This window comes from Podarcis filfolensis, assembly GCF_964270895.1.
Source record: "Podarcis filfolensis genome assembly, chromosome: 1".
Classification (NCBI taxonomy): domain Eukaryota; kingdom Metazoa; phylum Chordata; class Lepidosauria; order Squamata; family Lacertidae; genus Podarcis; species Podarcis filfolensis.
The window spans coordinates 18114550-18134791 of record NC_139604.1 but is presented as its reverse complement, the minus strand read 5'-3'; the positions used below and the strand labels follow the sequence as shown (position 1 = coordinate 18134791).

Sequence of the window (20242 nt, the reverse complement as noted above, 5' to 3'; positions counted from 1 at the left end):
TAAATGAGGATTAGAAAACTTAATACAGGGTGAGTTTCTTGGTCCTGAATGGTAATGACAGCCAGGAATGCAACCTCCCCATTCCATACCAGATGCCAGGGGATGCTCTAACTGGCTTATGGTTACTTGTGCTTAGGCTTTGCTTTGGCTATGGATGAGGATTTAAACAGCGTGTTGAAATTCTGTTGAGTCCTGGGTGATTTATCAACAGTCAAATCAGCCACGAATTAATCACATGTTGTCCTGTATTCTAGCGTGCTCTCCTTGATTATAAAGATAGCAGTGGCGGCCATGATCATATAAAGAGCAAAGTTCAGTGTTGAGACAGCTGTCCAAAAAAGGAGAGCTAGATTGCTTAACATTAGAAGGGAGGCGATGCTCATTTTATGAAGGCAGTAATTGCGTACAGGTGACTAGATCTTGTAACGTGGAAGATATTCACAGTGACATTAAATTATAAAGGTTTGAGGTATTGGCCTATTACAGATAGAGCAGTACTGAGAAATTGCAGTCGTATGCAAACCTGAGCCACACAGAACTCAACAGCAAGTTCTAAATGTAATCTCCTGAGGTTATTGCCTATTAAACATTATGGGTTGTGAATAGGTGTGCATCTCCAGACATCCAAGTTAGACCATGATGATTTTTTATATTTTTTATGACAAGCATTTGTGAAAATAGAGAAAGTAAAAAGTTTAATGCTCTGGAAGGCATAAGAAAGAAAGTTATAGACATCAGTTGCTTTTGAATGGGCTGGTAATGAAATTGCCAATTTCTAAACATACAGACTGTGTAAAGTGTGGCACATCTTCCTTTTTTAGGGTATGATGGCCACAACTAAGGCAATGGAAGGCAAGAGAGAGAATAAATGGAAGCACTCATTTATTGCCTTTAGGTTGTGAATTATGCCATTGGACTTCCAACGCAGTGTCAGTAGTTCTCATCAGAATTTTGAGAATCAGAACTTTAATGTTTAGTTAGAAACCGTTTCTAGTCTTCCCCTTTGACTCCACTGGTTGACATGTTCTGGGATTCACAATCAAGGGTATAATCATCTTTCTGGCTTTTTAGTTAGATGAGTGAAGCCCTTTGGAGGATATGGATAAGCTCTCACTATTTAAGCTAAATTTACGTAATTGCAAGATTGGTAAGCACCAGCCCAAGTGTTGCATCGTCTATATAATTTTTCATTTTATTCATCCATAATATATATTGAGGATTTATGGAATCCTCGTGTCGGATATTGGCACAACATATTTTAGAGGAAGTGTACAAAGTACTCAGCCTCCACTTTCATGAATAACATACTGTAATCACCGCCCTTTCTCTGTCATTCTTAGGCTTGACAGATGCACATTCTGAATATTGTTGAGAGCACAGAAACATCCTGCACTTCTAGGGCAGAATATGTTTTCGGGCCATTGGATGGTTTGGTTCCAGTTATTTTTGTGTGTGCATGTCTGGTGTCACTCATTGATTATAAAACTGTATAAGAATATGAGTTATTGCTTTGCCCCTTTCTCAAGGGGAACATTGCATCTTGGTTCCCACACAAGGTCCTGTCCCCCAACAGTCATTGGATAACTTTTTTAAAAAATTAAAGTGTAGCACCATAACTGTCATAAGACCTGGGCTTCCAAATTGAATAGATCAGGCATAGGCAAACTCAGCCCTCCAGATGTTTTAGGACTACAACTCCCATCATCCCTAGCTAACAGGACCAGTGGTCAGGAATGATGGGAGTTGTAGTCCCAAAACATCTGGATGGCCGAGTTTGCCTATGCCTAGAATAGATTGTTCCATCGGCTGAATGAAATCTATAGAAAGTATATATGTAGAATGGCAATGACTTTTTCCGGGATGGAGGAATGCCCATGCGCACACACTGTTTCCGGTGCTTTTCCGCACCCGGAAGAGTGCTGGAAACAGCTTGAGAGCACGCTCTGGCCCACCGAGAGGTCTGCCGGGGAGTGGACCGGCCCAGCCTCAAAAAACGTTGTTGACGCCTGAGCTAAACTATAAAGTGGGGGCCTCCTGAATCACAGTTCACACTGTTAACTGTTATACTGTCAGGGACTGGGCAGAGGAGGAATGGTAGAAACCGCCTTCTCAACCTGACCCTTCCAGAGAAGAAGAAGAAGACAGTTCAGAATTACAACAGGGGTTTGAGGGAGGTCACAGCTCAGAGCAAGATGCGGGGGAAATAATGGGAGAGGTGGAGGAGGCAAAGCCAGAGCAGCTGGCTGACATGTTATGACTAGAAAGCATTCCAGATCCACCATCTCCCAGAACCCGGCGAGCCTTAAAAGTAGGAGAGCAAAGAGATCAAAGACAGGTGGCCCCAAGCGGCAACCGTAGAGGGGGTGGTGCCGTTGATGAATGAGGAAGTGGGAAAGACGGGGAGTGTGTGTGTGTGTAGATTTACTCGAGACAATGCCATTATTCCAAGAGCTGCTCTCCCAAGCCTCTCTCTGTAAATAATGGGAAAAAAGCAGATGATAAGGACTTTTCTTTGTCTTATGCGTTCCTGGCAACTTGCCGTGGTAGCTGGGTCCTCTGTCGCCTGACATATACTATGCCAGCTCTCACCAACTTTCAGTTCAGAAACTAAGAAGAAGTGGTTGACAAGGAATGCCTTTTACATTTATTCTTATCCTCCTCGGCTCAAGGAGCATTTCACAGTAGGAATCGAGGTTATGAAATCAACGTGTTTTTTCCCCAGTTTCCTTAGCTACATATTTTTTATGTTTGAAAATGTCAGTCAGCCCATTACTTCGTTTTGCCAGTACAAGCTCCTAAGTCTTTAAAGGCTTACGGACTCCTTTGAAAACCTTGCAGCACTAAATATACAGATGAGCAAGGAATCCGATATACGATTGCCAATACTTGAATTAACAGCATTCTGTCGTTTTAATAAGCTGCCTCATAAATCCATTTATAAAGGCTGGTGTTTTATAAAGGAGGCAGATATTCTGCACAGGGAAGATAAGGCTTTCAGAATCCTGGCAAAAGAATGAACACACGTCTTTCAAGGATCTTTGCTGGGAATGCCAGCTGCATACACTTCCTTGAGAATTATTTTTAATTCTATATATATAATTGTGGAAGTTGCCAGTGCATACCTGAAGATTAAACTGGAACCCTGATTTGCATCATGGAACATCAAAGTTCTGTGCTGATAACTTGTGTTTTATAACCCTGATTTCCCACGGTCCTGAACTGTAGAGGAAGCCTCCATGAAAACAGCAGACCCTCCGGTTCATACAGTTGCCTTCCAGAAATAAAAGAAGAAGAAGAAGAGTTTGGATTTGATATCCCGCCTTTCACTCCCTTTAAGGAGTCTCAAAGCGGCTAACATTCTCCTTTCCCTTCCCCCCCCCCCCCACAACAAACACTCTGTGAGGTGAGTGGGGCTGAGAGACTTCAAAGAAGTGTGACTGGATCAAGGCCACCCAGCAGCTGCATGTGGAGGAGCGGAGACGTGAACCCGGTTCCCCAGATTACGAGACTCTTAACCACTACACCACACTGGCTCTCACCACACTAGGGGACTATGGGACAATTATGATGCAGTGAACCTAGCGTGCTCACTGTAACTGCTCACCCGCTTCGTACGTTGTCATAACACATAATTATAATGCTTGAAGAGGGGTATATACTTTATTTGTGAGGTTGAAATAGTTAGCAGTCAATTTGTGTCCACAGATAAACAAGTGAATTATGTGCTACAAATATCTTCCATGATGCCCTGGAAAAAAATGGGTAATCATTTTGCTACTGCGGTTTCAAAAAGCCTATTATAATTTTAAGGGCATGATGAAGGACACCTCTCAACTGCTTCTCCATACAAGAGCCACCAGCAGTAATGTTCAAAATAGGGTATAGTTGCACAGTTTGCCACATATTTCTGCTTGGTCTTTCCAGAAAAGTGCAAGCAAAAGTTGTACAAGTAAGTTGTGCAGTGGTAGGTGGGTAGGCGTTCCATGAATTTCATTGTAGGGAAGATGAGGATTCCTGTTTTGCCCATTCCATGTGATTTGCTACCAGAATATAATGCATTATCCATTAGCATTATTCCATGTCACAGTTAGATTTCAGCTGGACATGAAGGTTTTTAACTCACTCAAGGAGTGAGTTAGTACTTCAAGAGGCAACAAACTGCAAAAGAGATTTTGCCAGTAGGTTTTCGTTTATAGTATAGGGAAGTGCTGATTTGAGTAGGTTCACTGTTCGAAACTCCCATTGTTCCAGGTGCATTTTGCAACAGATAATTTCATTAGTGCGAGCAGTTTCTGAGCTCTTGGCGCAGATTAAAACTGCAGAGTGGAAGGAAAGGAGGACCTTTTTCTGACTCCCCACTTCCAGCTACTTTCTGAAAAATGGAGAAGAGACCCTCTTAAGAATATTAGGGGGGTGGGCGGGGGAAGGACTAGACCATGTGAAAAATGAACATAATATTTTAGCTGTGGTTCATTCATTTTCAGTTTTGTATTCTTGTTATAAAAAAGCGCACTTAGATATTCCGTTGTTGCGCCCATAACCTAGGTTTAAGGTGCCATTTAGCTCCTAGCTTTCATATCTCTGTTTCTAACACTGATTAGATCATCCGGGTATTTCATATATTATCTGCTCTGCTCACAGTATTGAGATTTTCCCTTACTAGTGGGTTTATGAAGATTATGAGGTCTCTATGGGAAAAGTAATGTTGGGGAGGTTATCCAGCACTGGCATAAAAAGGATACCTACTGGTCTTCCACTGGTACTGAAATCTTGCACTTCTGCTGAAGACAAGACCTTACATGGCACAGCTATGCCATGCAGCTAACCTTTGGTGCCAAGATGGGAATGGTGTGAGCAAAAAGCCCAATGAACAGCCTCTTGTGTTTCATTCTGATGTTCCACTGCAGTCAAGACAAGTTTACATCTGCAAAATAAAACTGCGAGCAGTATTTTAGGGACAGACCAGGTAAGGCCATGAGGTTTGATGGTATTTTGCAACATTGGTGTCTAGCTTAATTGGTTTCTTTTATATCTTAATCCACAGTGTTACAGCAATTTGCATTTTTAAAAATAGTAGCAAAATACCTAGCCATGTTAACTACATTTTAGTTCCACGAAGGGAGTGTTAAGTATCTACTTAAATCTCTTCCTTTGAAACGAATGAGTTTTCAAAGTGCTGTTTTTGTTGGATCATGTCTGTACAGATTAATGTGGCATTTCAATATCTTGCTAACTACTGTTTCAATTATCATCTGAGGTCCTGCTTTGAGACTTTTACCATTATGGATTTTCATGGGAAGCCAAGAATGTGGTCTGGGTGGGAAAAGCAATCATAATATTTGTTGTTTTAGAATTATTCTGTTTTGGAAAACTGCATTCTGTTTATTATTTTAAAGTGGTGAACTGTGAAACCCTGTTTAAAATTAATTTTAAGAGAAATGGGTGAAGGAACACAATTGTCCGGATGTTATTGTCAAACCCATTCATCTATTAAATTGAATACAGTCATTGAAGGATTCCTTTACATAATATTGAATTAAACTTCTTTTCGTACTGTCTTTCCCTCGTGGTCATGAATTTCCCAGCAGTGTTTTCCTGTTGCTTTGAAAATACATTAACTCTCATAAGCTATGTCTACAGATAACCTTTCCATTTCTTAGTTATTGTGGGTTCTCCTATGCATGGCTGCTGTATATATTAAAGGGGATAGCCTTTTTCTTCTGCTGTTACAAACATCCAAATAAAAGACCAGATCATAGATTATATTACGTATTTTATTTAGAAACATTTATAAATTGCCTTATGTTTTTTTACATAAAAAACCATTGCAGTTAACAAACAATGCAATTAATACAAAAAAGTAGTGTAAATGCATATGAAAACAATAATTTAGGGAATTCAAACAAATAGAAACAAAGTCCTCTCAAAGAAGTCCTGGTACAAAGGTATGTCTTTACAAGGCAACTGAAGCAACTGGTGGTTGCTGCTTCACATACAGCAAAGAGAAACGGAGTCCGTGGCACAGTAGCAATAGTGGGAAAATTCCTAATTTTTGAGTCACTTTCCTATGGCATTCTACAGAATGCAGTACCACAAGTAGAATTCCCTCAAATGATCTAAGTGATCTTACAAGTCTTTACAGCAGCAGGTGGTCTTTCAAGTAAATATTCACAACTATTTAATATAAACTCTTTCATTTGATTTTCCCTGCTGTCTAGAGGTTCTCCCCTCCCCCTTCATTTTAAGTGCTCTATTAAAGAACTTATTTTTAAAGAATTGCAGTGGGGATAGAATGAGAATGTATTTCTTAAAGCAATTAACTCCTGCTGTTGAAGTATAATAAGCTGTCCAGGAACAAAATAGTGCAGATTTCTCTATTGAACATAATATCACAATAGTCTCAGTCAACCTGTTAATATTCCATAATGTATTGCGAAACATTTTTTAATTTATTTTAGGTGACTCGGGTTTTATTAATTTAAAAGAAGAAGAAATAGATAGAGTACGCTACCCTAACCTGCGAAACAATAAATAAAACAAACCTGAGTACATTCAAATACATTCGGAAAAAACAGATTTCAACAGTTCTTTGAAACTTCTCCCCAGCGTGTTGCCAGTAACTGAGTACATAACCTTTTAAATTGCACAATACTTCAGATTATGGGATATGCATTGTGAAGTTTGACGTGAAAAGACATCCTGTTAAGGAAGAAGCAGCTGCATTATTGAATAGACAAAGGTTTTGCGCGAAGTAAAATTACCTGGCCAAGTATGAAATTTTCTTGGCTTTCATTATCCATCATAGATGTTTGACTGATGTGTGATGTGGCACTTGGTACAAAAGCTCCCCTCCCTGCTTCACAGAAAACCTGTAGGGGTGGAGAGATAAGTGATGAAGCAGAAATGGATCTCTCCCCCCCCCCCATAATAGCAGCCCGTTAACAGGGACAAAAGGGAGCAGACAGAACAGGCTGTCAGGAGCTCAGCCTACACTCGAGTAGGACCCTGGAAGAGACACATGCCTGACTGGCATGTTCTCTCCCTCCTGGTCCTTCGCTCGGGAGATTCAAAGGCTTTCTTCAGGACTTCCGGAGGCGGCGCGACCGGTAATGGCTGCCTTCTCCGAGTAAGGAGAAGGGAGCTCCGCTGTAAACGGGTCGTCCGCTACGGCGAAGCGGAGACCCATTCAGGAAAACCACAGGTGGCAGAAGCCTGTGGTCTCGGGACCCGGCGGGCGCCAGAAGCAGCCCCCAAAACGTTGAAGGGACCCCGTAAGGGGCTCCGGATCGCGGAGGGGGTAGCGGCGCTGTGGGTCGTTGCGCAAACAGCGAAGTGAAGCCGCATTGCTGTTGCCGGTCAGCGCTGTCCTTTCTTCCTGCAACTTTTCTGAACTTTGGAAACTACAACCCGTGAGTAAATTTGGACATTGAAAACTTTCTGAAACTTTTGTCAACTTTCTGAAACTTTTTGAGAACTTTATGAAACTTTTAAAACTTTTTTAAAAAGTTGAAATCTGGCTGAAAACGGAGTGAGGATAAGCAGGAAGCCCATCTCCCGCTATACTGAACTTTAAGCAAAGAGCAGGAGGAGTGGAGACAAAAAGTTATGCGTTAACTAAATGCTGGCACCCTGTTAAAGCAGTTTTCTGAGTGAAAGACTTTGAGCTATTGACTTTTGCTGGTCATATTCGGGGTGCACTGATATCCTTCTTCTGTGGCACCAGTGGATTATAAAATAAATAAGAATCTCTGGTGCTGGAGCTGCCTGGATGAGCACCAGTTTGCAACTTTGGATACATTGAATTCAGGTTTTGAAACATTCTGAGTTGGAACTGGATACTTTGAAACTGTTGCAGTCAAGGCACTGTAAGAAACACTGTTTTGCTTTAAGTTTTACTCTGCTAAAAATAATACATTGTGGAGGCGATAGACATGGATTTAAATTTATAAGTTTAACTTGGATTTGATCTTTTCCCTGAAGACGTATTAAGCTCCCTCTAGAGGATTTTGGACTTACAGCAGTGACTTTGTTTTACTTTCCCTTTCCCGGCCTCTGTTTGACTATTGCATCTGGGACTCTGCTTTCTCATGGGAACAACTTGGATTGACCTTGGATTACAGATAACTTTGGAATGAGTGGCGCAAGGAGAAGAGGAAGGACTAAACAAACAACTCTAACTTTATCTGCAGCCTCACAGCGTAGATCTTCTGTGCCGGCCTTGCCTTCCACTTTGCCTCCAGACATAGAGGCGGCCTCCCTAATACAGGCAGGGGAGGGTGAGACAGAGGAGCTGCACCTGGGAGATATGGCTTCAGGGACAAGTAGCTCTGTCTTGGAGAAAATTTTGGAGAAACTGGAGGCTCTGGACAAGAAGGCTGATTTGCATACAGCTAAAATTGAACAGAACACAGAAAGCTTGAATAAGCTGACTGGACAAGTTGCACAGAATGCCCAGTCTATTGGAGAATTAAAGGAGGCTGTAGGTGAAAATCGTAAACTGGCTGAAGATACTAGTCAAAGATTGGAAGAACTTGAGAAAGAAGTAAGACCACTCAGCAAACAAGTTGGAGAACATCAGATTTACTTTTTGATGACAGAACTGCGAAACAGGGAGACCAACTTGAGGATACGGTCAATACCAGAGGTGGAAGAAGATAATTTTATTGAATTTCTAACTAAGGAATTTGTCAAGTTTTGGAAGTTAGAGGAAAAAGACTTTAAAATTGTATCTGCTTTCAGGCTTGGCAGAGTCAGAAGGACAGAGAAGCCCAGAGATTGTTTGATAACACTGAGATCAAAGGAGGAAAGGGACAAGATTTTGGGCCTGCACTACGAAAAGTCACTAGACATTTTGGGCAAGAGAATTGAAATCTACAAGGACATTCCTAAGCAGTTGCTGGACCTTAGATCTAACTACACGGAATTGGCAAGACTGTTGAGAAGCAACGCAATTATCTTCAGGTGGGAGTTTCCACAAGGATTATCCTTTACCTACAGAGGGAGAAAGATCAAAATCAAAACAGTGGAAGATAGAGACAAGTTTTTGGGAGCACACGGAGAAGACCTCCACAAAGGACTTGGATTGCCAGCGCCAGAACTTCCAGGAGAGCCCGCCCCCTCGGATCCTCAAGGACCGGAGAACAAGGTACCACCCCAGAAAGAATAACCAGACCTATCCAGGATGTCTCTGCAGCTTTTGAGTTGGAACATAAATGGCTGTAACAGTCCCGAAAAAAGGTCTAAAATTTTTCATATTTTAAAAAAGGAACAATTGGACATTATATGCTTACAAGAAACACATGTGATTAGGCTCCATAGAAAGGTGTTAATAAATAAAAGGCTTGGTCAAGAATTTATATCATCGGATACAGTTAAAAAGAGAGGTGTAGTGATCTATGCAAAAGAGAGCCTTTCACCAAAATTTCTCTTTAAAGATGAAAGTGGAAGAATCCTCGCAATAGAAGTACAGTATCAAGGAGAAAAAATTTTGATATTAGGAATTTATGCTCCAAATGAAGGAAAATCGGATTTTTATAAGAAGTTGCACGAGATCATGCTGGATTATCTGGATTACAACAACGTCATCATGATGGGGGACATGAACGGGGTCGTATCAACAAATATGGATAAGTCACAGAACCAGAACATTACTAAAGAGGGAAGACTACCTAAGACCTTTTTTGAAATGACTGACAATATGGACTGGGTTGACATCTGGAGAGTTAGAAACCCCCTGGGAAGAGAAGGAACATTCTTTTCTGAAGCTCAACTGACTTGGACACGAATCGACCAAATATGGATAACTAGAAGTCTGGCACCTAAGGTGAGGAAGGTGGAAATCTGCCCCAAAACATGCTCCGACCATAACGCCTTGAGAATGGATATGACATTGATCCCAATCGGCTCCTTTAGATGGAAGATGAATGATGGCCTGTTTAGAGATCAAAGAATTGTAAAGAAGGCCCAAAAAACCTTAAAGGACTATTTTGAGATTAATTTGAACACTACGGTGGAAAAAAGAACTATCTGGGATGCAAGTAAAGCTGTGATGAGAGGGTTCTTGATTCAACAGAATTCCTTAAAGAAAAGACTGCAAAATGAAAAGAAAGATAAAATTCTGGAAAGTATCAAAGAGTTGGAGAAGAAGTTAAGATCTAACCCGAAGTCCCAACCGATTCTGAGAGAAATCAAACTTTATCAGGCGCAATATTCCAAGCTGATAAATCAGGAAATAGAATGGAAGATTAAAACAATGAAACAAAAAACTTTTGAATCGGCAAATAAATGTGGGAAACTGCTAGCTTGGCAGTTGAAAAGGAGACAAAGATTAAATACAGTAACAAACTTAGAGGTTGAAGGAAGGAACATTCAGAACCCGGGAGAGATTAGAAAGTGCTTCCAGAGGTATTTTAAAAAGTTATATACTCAAGGGCCACAAGATGAAATAGAGATTACACAATTTTTGGAGAGAAATGGATTAGCAAAGCTGTCAGAAGAAAATAGAACAATTTTAAATGGCAAAATAACACGACAAGAGATTGAACAGGCCATCCTGAGTCTGAAACAGGGCAAATCACCAGGGCCAGATGGACTGACCTCTAACTACTATAAGACATTGAAGGATTATTTGATACAACCTTTGTTGGAGGTCAGTAATGAAATAATGGAGGGGAAGAAGGCGCCTGAATCGTGGAAAGAAGCATTTATCACATTGATTCCAAAGTCAGAAACTGAAAAGACACAACTCAAGAATTACCGTCCCATCTCCCTTTTAAATGTGGATTACAAAATATTTGCAGATGTTTTGGCACGAAGATTTAAGAAAGTTTTAAGTGAGATAATCCATAAAGACCAGGCAGGCTTTCTCCCGGGCAGACATATGTTTACTAACACAAGGAACATCATAGACATATTGGAACTTTTACAAACAAACATAAACACTAAAGCAGTTTTAATTTTTATAGACGCGGAGAAAGCCTTTGACAACATTTCTTGGAAATTTATGAAGGGGAATTTAAAAGAAATGGGAGTGGGACGGGGGTTTGAGAACGGGATTGAGGCAATATATTCAGAACAAAAGGCTAAACTGATAGTTAACAATGTGGTTACAGAAGAGTTTAAAATTGAAAAAGGTACACGACAAGGCTGCCCGATTTCCCCATTACTGTTTATTTCGGTTCTGGAAGTGCTCCTGAATATGATTAGGGGGGACCGGTTGGTGGAAGGGATTCAGGTCGGAGCGAAACAATATAAACTTAAAGCTTTTGCAGATGACCTAGTTCTGACATTACAGGAGCCGGAGTCTAGTTTGAAAAGAGTACTACAACTGATTCAAAACTTTGGTCGAGTGGCAGGATTTAAGTTAAATAAGCAAAAAACTAAAGTTTTGGGGAAAAACATGACAGATATTGAGTTGGAACAGCTTCAGAAAGAGACAGAACTAAATGTGGTTAAAAAAGTTAAATACCTAGGGGTAAACATAACAGCAAAAAATCTGAGTTTATTTAAAGATAATTATGAAAAATGTTGGTCAGAGATTAAGAGAGACTTGGATAGTTGGTCAAGACTAAAACTTTCTTTGCTAGGCCGAATAGCTGCCATCAAGATGAATGTATTGCCAAAAATGTTATTTTTGTTTCAGACACTGCAGATTGTAGACAAGACAGAGTGCTTCCGGAAGTGGCAGAAAGATATTTCTAAATTTGTCTGGCAGGGCAAAAAGCCCAGAATCAAATTTAAAATATTAACAGATGCGAAAGAAAGAGGGGGCTTTGCCCTGCCAGATTTAAAGTTGTATTATGAAGCTGCAGCTTTCTGCTGGTTAAAAGATTGGTTACTTCTTGAAGATACGGATGTCTTGGATTTGGAAGGTTTTAATAATGCGTTTGGATGGCATGCATATTTATGGTATGATAAAGCTAAGATAAATAAGGCCTTCAAGAACCATATTGTCAGAAAATCAGTTTTTAATGTCTGGACAAAATATAAAGACTTACTGGAGAATAAAACTCCGAGGTGGCTGTCACCCCTGGAGGCTAAGGCTCGGAAAAGAGCCAATATGGAGGCCAATTGGCCAAAATATTGGGAGATAATAGAAAAGGATGGTGACAACTGGAAATTGCAGAGTTTAGAAAAGATGAGAGACAAAGTGCGAGACTGGTTACACTATGCTCAGATTAAAGAAGTGTTTAAAAATGACAAAAAGCTAGGATTCCAAGTGGAAAAGTCAAAGTTAGAAACTGAACTGTTAGAACCTAAGACTAAGGTACTTTCAAGAATGTATAACTTGCTGCTGAAATGGAACACACATGACGAAATGGTAAAATCAACAATGATAAAATGGGCGCAGGATATTGGGTATAATATTATGTTTGAAGATTGGGAAAGGTTGTGGACCTCTGGGCTGAACTTCACTGCATGTAATGCGTTGAAGGAAAATGTGATGAAAATGATGTATAGATGGTACATGACCCCTGTTAAACTGGCTAAAATATACCATTCGTCTGATAGCAAATGTTGGAAATGTAAGGAAAATGAAGGAACATTTTTTCACCTCTGGTGGACCTGCCCTAGAGTGAAGGCCTTTTGGGAGAAGATATATAATGAATTAAAAAAGGTGTTTAAATACACCTTTACTAAGAAATCAGAGGCCTTTCTCCTGGGTATTGTCGGCCAGAGTGTGTTAAAAGAGGACAGAACATTCTTTTTGTACGCAACAACAGCAGCAAGAATATTAATTGCCAAGAATTGGAAAACTCAGGAGCTACCCACTGTGGAAGAATGGCAGATGCAACTGATGGACTATATGCAATTAGCCGAGATGACCGGCAGAATTCGAGACCAGGGAGAAGAAAGGATGGAAGAAGACTGGAGGAAATTTAAGATTTATTTACAAAAATATTGTAATTTGGCTGAGTGCTGAATTGGATGCCAGTGCAGACAATTGTCTACCATTAAATTAGATTTAAGGCTGAATTATATGTCAAACCAAATTAAGATTATTAATTAAGATGAGTTAAATGATAATTTGTTTGAAATTAATTTAATAATGATGTAAGTGTATGCGGGAGGTGTGGGGGAGTCCCATGTAACAATTGAGAGATGTTAAATGGACAATGATAAGTGCTTATCTAATATATGCTTTATTTGAAAACTTTAATAAATATATTATAAAAAAAAAAAAAATCAAAGGCTTTCTTCAGCCCGAACAGAACGTAAGAAACGACAGCGCGTCTGCGCGTGCACGGGTCGCATTTTGCCGCTTCCGCGTGACATCATTTTGACCGTCTGCGCATGCGCGAGTGGCGAAACCTGGAAGTAACGTGCTCCGTTATTTCCGGGTCGCCGCAGAGCCGAACCCGAAAGCATTCAACCTGAAGCGTATTTATCCCGAGGTATGACTGTAGAGCAATAGCAGCTGCTCTACAAAAACTTAACAGATATAGCTAGGCTTGTAACTAGCTAAGTGGAGTACAATTGTGGTAGGCAAGACACTATTACCTCAGTCTCGCCTTTTATCTGCAAAATGGGAATAATAATGTTGTCCCGCTTTACAGGGTTGTTGTAAGGCAGGAAGTTACCAACATTTTGGGGCCTTTGTGGGTGCCATTCACAAAGTGGTTCCTGTGGGGTGTGGCATAACACAAAATGGTCACTACATCTGTTGTTGTTGTTATTGTTGTTGTTGCTGTCTGTCCTTAACCAGCAGGCCCCATGACACGTTACGACAATTCAAAACACATTAAAATATATTTTAAAATAGTTTAAACAAACAGCTGCAGGGATAGGGTGGGGCCTGAAAACACCTCTGAGGTGTCAAAGGTCAGAGTAAACGCATTAGTAGGAACTGATCAGGAAAGCAAGCATTCCTTCAAGTACTGTAGTTTTTTGTTTTTGTTTTTAAAAAGGAATACATCCTGAGACTTTCTGCAGATGCCATACGGAGGTACTGGTGGGTACGTTTTCTGACCACTTAAAAAGCCCTGCGTCAATACATGGCTACATCAGTTCCTTCGCGAGCTCTCCATTCTGACATCCTTTGTGCCAACGCAAGCAGTTCTTAACTGATTGCTACACACACGCGGTAATGCTATTGTGATAATGTTTTTGCTGTTAGGGATTAGAGCATAAGCAAGAAATGGAAAAAAATAAGGCTAAATTATGTTGTTTTTTCCTTTCCTTTTACAGACAAAACGTGGATGCATACTCCCGAGGCTTTATCGAAGCACTATATTCCCTACAATGTAAAGGTGAGGCGTCTGCTTACTTAACTTTGCTTCTGCCTACGTGACAGCTGGCAATTGCCTAAATTCTGAAGATGCTTTCCATTTGTCTTCATTAAAAATGCCACCTGCTTTATAAGGTTGAAAGTGAGTAAGAATTTAGACTGCGACGGAATGCAAAGCTTGGCAAATTATCCCAGGTGCCGTTGTTCATTTTTCAAGCAGTGTCTGAGGCCTGGAGCCTGAGGCATACCATGCCAGTGGAAATGAGGGAAACCTCTTAGCTAGGTCAGGTTGTTGGTGGGGTGGCACAGAAGCCTTGATTGTGCATAAAGCAATCTCCAAATTCAGCCAAATTCTGAATTAGACCAGGAGAATTCACCACTGTTAACCTCAGCAGCTAGAAATTGAATTTTAAAATATGCATGCACACATATAAATTATAAAGCGGCTAAGCGTTTTGGTTTTGGTTTGGTTCTGCCCTAGGTGTTGGTTTCGACCTTAATGCAATTGCACTCTCATGAAGGCAAGGAATGGAGTAGCTTAACTGTACAATATCCCTTGTTGCCAGTAAGGAAGTGTTAGTTGCTTATGAGCTAGATAACGAAAGAAGTTGTGCGGCACTTCCAAAATAGCGGCCATCTCGTTAGTTGAGTGTTGGTTATGGCTTAATGTTCCGGATAAATCATTTAACCCAAGCAGTTTCCAGCTACACTCAAAGCAGATGTTGGCTGAATTATCCTGGAGAGGATATCACAGTAAACAAAATATGTGGAAGCCAGAGAATTGCCACCGAGGTTGGCAGTAGCGCAACTCTACAGAAAGATCAAAAGGAAAAAGCATGTTGACTGCAGTCTCTAGTGTGCAGTTACTATGGGTGCCCTTGTTGATTTTAGTAGGGATCAAATGCATGTAAATCTGGGGCTGATTTGCAACTAATGCTTATACGATTTACCAGCAGATTTGGAACTGCCAAGTATTTGTCCAATATAGTGTGCTGATACTTTTTTGTTTGTGCTGTCAGTTCGTAGATAATTAGTTGCAGGCGAAAAATAAAATAAAAATGGCACTCAAAATTTAGATTGGACTTTAGCAATGTAGTTGTAGCTCCTCTGGTGTAGATACTGGACTGTGAAGAAGTGGAGATGGGGCTTAAGAACAGCATTAATAGGCAATAGGCGTTTGTTGTGGAATTACCAAAATATATTGTTAGAAAGCTTAAGCAGGTGCCTCACGAGATGTATCTGTTGTGGGGCAGTATCATTTCAGATACCATCACCATCATTTTCTACATTTATATACTGCACGTCATCCAAGGATCACAGGGTAGTTAACTGTATTAAAACACACAGAACATGTAGGGTTGTAAACATAACATGCTCCCTACAAGTTCATAACTAATTTGTCTAGGTGAGACCTTTCCCTAAATTGCTAGTTTCATATAAAGGTAAAGGGACCCTGACCATTAGGTCCCGTCGTGACTGACTCTGGGGTTGCGGCGCTCATCTCGCTTTATTGGCCGAGGGAGCCGGCGTACAGCTTCCAGGTCGTGGCCAGCATGACTAAGCCGCTTCTGGCGAACCAGAGCAGTGCACGGAAACACCGTTTACCTTCCCGCCAGAGCGGTACCTATTTATCTACTTGCACTTTGACATGCTTTCAAACTGCTAGGTTGGCAGGAGCAGGGACCGAGCAATGGGAGCTCACCCCGTTGCGGGGATTCAAACCGCTGATCTTCTGATCGGCAAGTCCTAGGCTCTGTGGTTTAACCCACAGCACCACCCACGTCCCCAGTTTCATATATGTAAGGAGTATTTCACGTGGAAGAGTATCCGAAAGAATATCCTCAGCTGTTCCTCAAAACAGCACAGCCTCACGATGGCTACATACATCGCGTGGTGCTTCTGGCCTGTTTGAGCTACTGGCCTGTGATTTGTAAAGTAGCGTCTTTGCTGATGGAAATTCAAAATCCTTTTTCTCAAGTCATTTCCACGAGCCAAAGGGATGTGGTAAACCTCGTGATTAGGTTCTTCCACAGCCTCTGTTATACTAAGTGCCCCAGGTGGCTGCTTTGAAGAATGTGGATGATGCGCTCTTGTAGAAAGTTTTGAAACCTTACCTCTGTGCTCATTCCCAAACATTACATACACACACTGCTCCCAAGGCTGCTATTAGATCTACTGGAGGAAAAAGACATGTGCAGATGCTAAGTTCAATGGCCTCTTCTAGAGAGCTCCACTTAACTGATCTTCAGGCCAGCCACTGGGGGCTGATAATTAGTTTTTTGTTTTTTTAAAAACGTTTCGTAATAGCAGATCTGTCATGTCTAGTTGGGTCTATAGTTGTGGGGTATATGAATCAGTTCTGGAACAAATATATATTTTAAGAACTGCAGGGGAAATGATGTGAGGCATGAATAGCTCAGAAGCAGCTGGTTGGCTGGCTTTTTTCTGTAAATAGAGTAAAAGTAAGACATTGTTCCTTTAATCATCATTTCCAAATGCTGTGACGTTTATCACTAAAATCAGTGTTCGATTGAAAACCCTTAACAATCAATGATTGGTTTTAAAATGTTACTCAACTTACAGTAAAGTTCTCTAGAAGTGCTAGATGCTCTCATTTACAAGAAATGTATAAATTGCTGATAAATAAATGTTTACTTGTATTTGTCATTGGTAAGAACTGTATATACAAGGCAGGACAGCAGATCTAGAATTTCTAACAGGTTTTTCACATTTATGCATTAGTTCAAATAGTAAGCAAACTCTGCCTGGCGTTCTGAAACTATTCTTATGGTTTGTGAAATAAGAGCATTTGCAGTTCTTCAGTTAAGGGAAGATACTGAACAAAAGAATTCTTTTGATTTGTGAGTCAATGTCGAGTTTGGAACTGAATTAGTAGATATAAGTTTATGACGTTTTAGACCACAGCGCTGTTGAGATGAGCCAGACATAAAAAAAACTTTATTTTACTCTAAGGAATCTTTCTAAGACTGCACTCTACTTATCAGATTTCTTTTGCTTCAAAAAACACAAATGCACACAGATACCGGTAGCTTATAAAACTCACCGCTCCCCAAACCCCCCAGTGGGGATTATTTTCTGCTGCAGCCACAATAAGGTAGCTAAGGGGCAGGTATTCACTTGCTGTAAATTGGCAGAGATCACTTAAGATAAAGTTTGCTATGCTGTGTTTCATGGACTGTGAACTGCAGTGCTGAGAAATAGGTCTTACTGCAGTATATTGGTTCCAACTATGGGGCACAATCCAGCCCATTAAGTGCTGGTGGGCTTTTGCTTAACATTCCCATTGAAATCAGCAATGCGTCTGTGATTCTTTTACATTGCTAAGGCTGCTTTATAAACAGCATTTCATCAGCCTTTCTAATAGCACACTTGTCTTGTAAGTACATTGTACAAAACACTATGCAAAAACAAAGTTGTAAATTAGGAATATGATGAAATAATGTTCCAACACAATAAAAATCATATGCAGAAGTTCCTGAGCCTGGAAGTCAGGCAGGGCTCCCAGGCACCTTGCTCCCTTTCCCATCGTAGTACAGTAGTTTGCAAGCTTGGGGAACTGCAGACTTGATATCTGCTGCATTGCAGCTCTAGCACTGCTGATGGTCAGAGGATGGTACTGCCCTGCAGTTTCCAGCCCAGCCCAACAGGAATGAAGAGACACAAATTATCCTATAATAGTAATAATAATAATTTATTATTTATACCCTGCCCATCTGGCTGGGTTTCCCCAGCCACTCTGGGCGGCTCCCAACAGAATACAGTGGTACCTCAGGTTACATACGCTTCAGGTTACAGACTCCGCTAACCCAAAAATAGTACCTCGGGTTAAGAACTTTGCTTCAGGATGAGAACAGAAATTGTGTTCCAGCGGCGCAGCGGCAGCAGGAGGTCCCATTAGCTGAAGTGGTGCTTCAGGTTAAGAACAGTTTCAGGTTAAGAACGGACCTCCGGAACAAATTAAGTACTTAACCCGAGGTACCACTGTAAATACGTGATCTTCCTAATTTTGGATCTTCCCTGTCAGTTTAGCCATCTCCACATACTCCATCAGTTTCATCTGCCATTCTTCTTTTGAATTGTGCTTGGAAACGTACTGGCAGCCAATGTAGGCCTTTCAGGACTGGTGTTATGTGATCTTGGTGGCCCCTGCCAGTCACCAGTCTAGCTGCCACATTCTGGATTAGTTGTAGTTTCCGGGTCACTTTCAAAGGTAGTCCCACATGGAGCGCATTGCAATAGTCCAAGCAGGAGATAACTAGAGCATGCACCACTCTGGCAAGACAGTCTGTGAGCAGGTAGGCTCTCAGCCTGCGTACCAGTTGGAACTAGTAGACAGCTGCCCTGGACACAGATTTGACCTGCACCTCCATGGACAGCTGTGGACAGACACCTCCCTGGTCAAATGTGGACCTATGGTAATCTTGCTCTCCTGCAGGGGTGGTGGACCCATTAAGGTGATCTATTCCCAGGGACTTACGGAATATGATGAATTTCTGGATGCTCAGTGTGGTTCCAGGTGACAAGGCTAGGTATTCTGTCGAGGTCAGGATAACATTGAGATGAAGTGGGCCATCAGAGGAGAACCACCCCTTTACAAGGGAACTTTGGTCATTGAAACAGGTTGCATCTTGGCCAGAGCATTGGTCTTGGAAACCTGATCACAAGGGTTACTGAAGGCCCCAATCCATGTACAGTGAACTGGGTACACCTGGTTGGCAGCCCTCTCTCCAGTAATTACTCTTGACTGTAACTTGCTTTCATGAATTTTAATACCATATTTTAAATTGTCATTGTAACCCACCCTGGGATCTCAAGATGAAGGGCAGGTAAGAAATCTAATAAATAAATACGTATAGAGAATGTTGTACATGTCTATAGGAAGCAGCAGTCAACAGTAAGCACGGAACAGAGCCAGTCTTTACATTTATCAGCTGAAATAGATTTTGACTTGGTTGCTTATCTTGAACATAACCAGTGTTGTGGAGTCTGAATATTGGTACAATCAATTCAGATTTCTGAAGCCTTAACTGTACACAAATGTCCTTACCATCTAGAAAACAGATTTGCCTATGAGATACCATAAATGTATTTTGTTCAGCACATAACGCAGTTCCAAATATACTTGCCAAGTTGTTATATTTGTACCATATGGGAGAAAGATTGTCACCTTCCAGCCTGAATACTATACTCCATTTTTGCATACAGATTTTAGTGCACAGCAATAACTGGTGCATGAAGTGAGAGATGTACTGTACCTCTGAACTGTTAAATTATACCAGACGGCTATGCATAGGATAGCTCTCTAAACAAATAAACCCAGTTGAGATTCCTGCATTCCAACACTACAATTCTATGATTCAATGATAACATCTCACAAACCCTTTCTGTGATAAGACATGGGCAGTTGCTATTTAGAACTATAAACCTTTGACAAGATGTGTTTGATGATTTTAGTAGAATAAGCTGAGTAGAAAGTTCAGTCCTGAAGCAATGAATAGAAATACTGAAGTGTTAGTGAAATTCATTTCAGTGGATACTAATAATAATAAATAAATAATTTTTTTATTTATACCCCACCCTTCCGGGTTCAGAAAACCAGGCTCAGGGCGGCTAACAACAAATTTAAAACAATTGCTGCAACAAAAAACAGCATAAAATACAGTATAAAACGTGAATAACAATAAATTCAGAATTCAAAAATCAATTTAGGGGGGAAATCCATCCAATAAACATTAGATGATCACCAGGGCTAGCTGGCTAAATTAGTCCTATTTGGGCCAGCGAGGAGACCAGGGGAGAAATAGCTGTGGGATCCCAGAGTGGGTAATCTTAATAAAAAGGGAAGGGGGAGGGAAGGAAGGGGAATAAAAATCAGGCTAAGTTCAAATTGAAAGCCAGGCAGAATAGCTCTATCTTACAGGCCCTGCGGAAGGAAGTTAAATCCTACTAGGGATTCGAATAAGATGCTACATACAGCAATGAAAAGTTAGACAA

The 20242-nt window shown here is 40.9% G+C and overlaps 1 protein-coding gene across 8 annotated transcripts in view; it reads left to right on the top strand.

Moving 5' to 3' along the window:
* GULP1 (GULP PTB domain containing engulfment adaptor 1) overlaps window positions 1-20242 on the top strand; it is a 189514-nt gene that overhangs the window by 104237 nt on the left and 65035 nt on the right. For all 8 annotated transcript variants that reach the window (XM_083571555.1, XM_083571553.1, XM_083571552.1 and 5 more), the window contains one exon: window positions 14188-14249. In XM_083571555.1, coding sequence (XP_083427681.1) covers window positions 14188-14249 — 62 coding nt within the window. The remainder of the gene's footprint in view (window positions 1-14187; window positions 14250-20242) is intronic.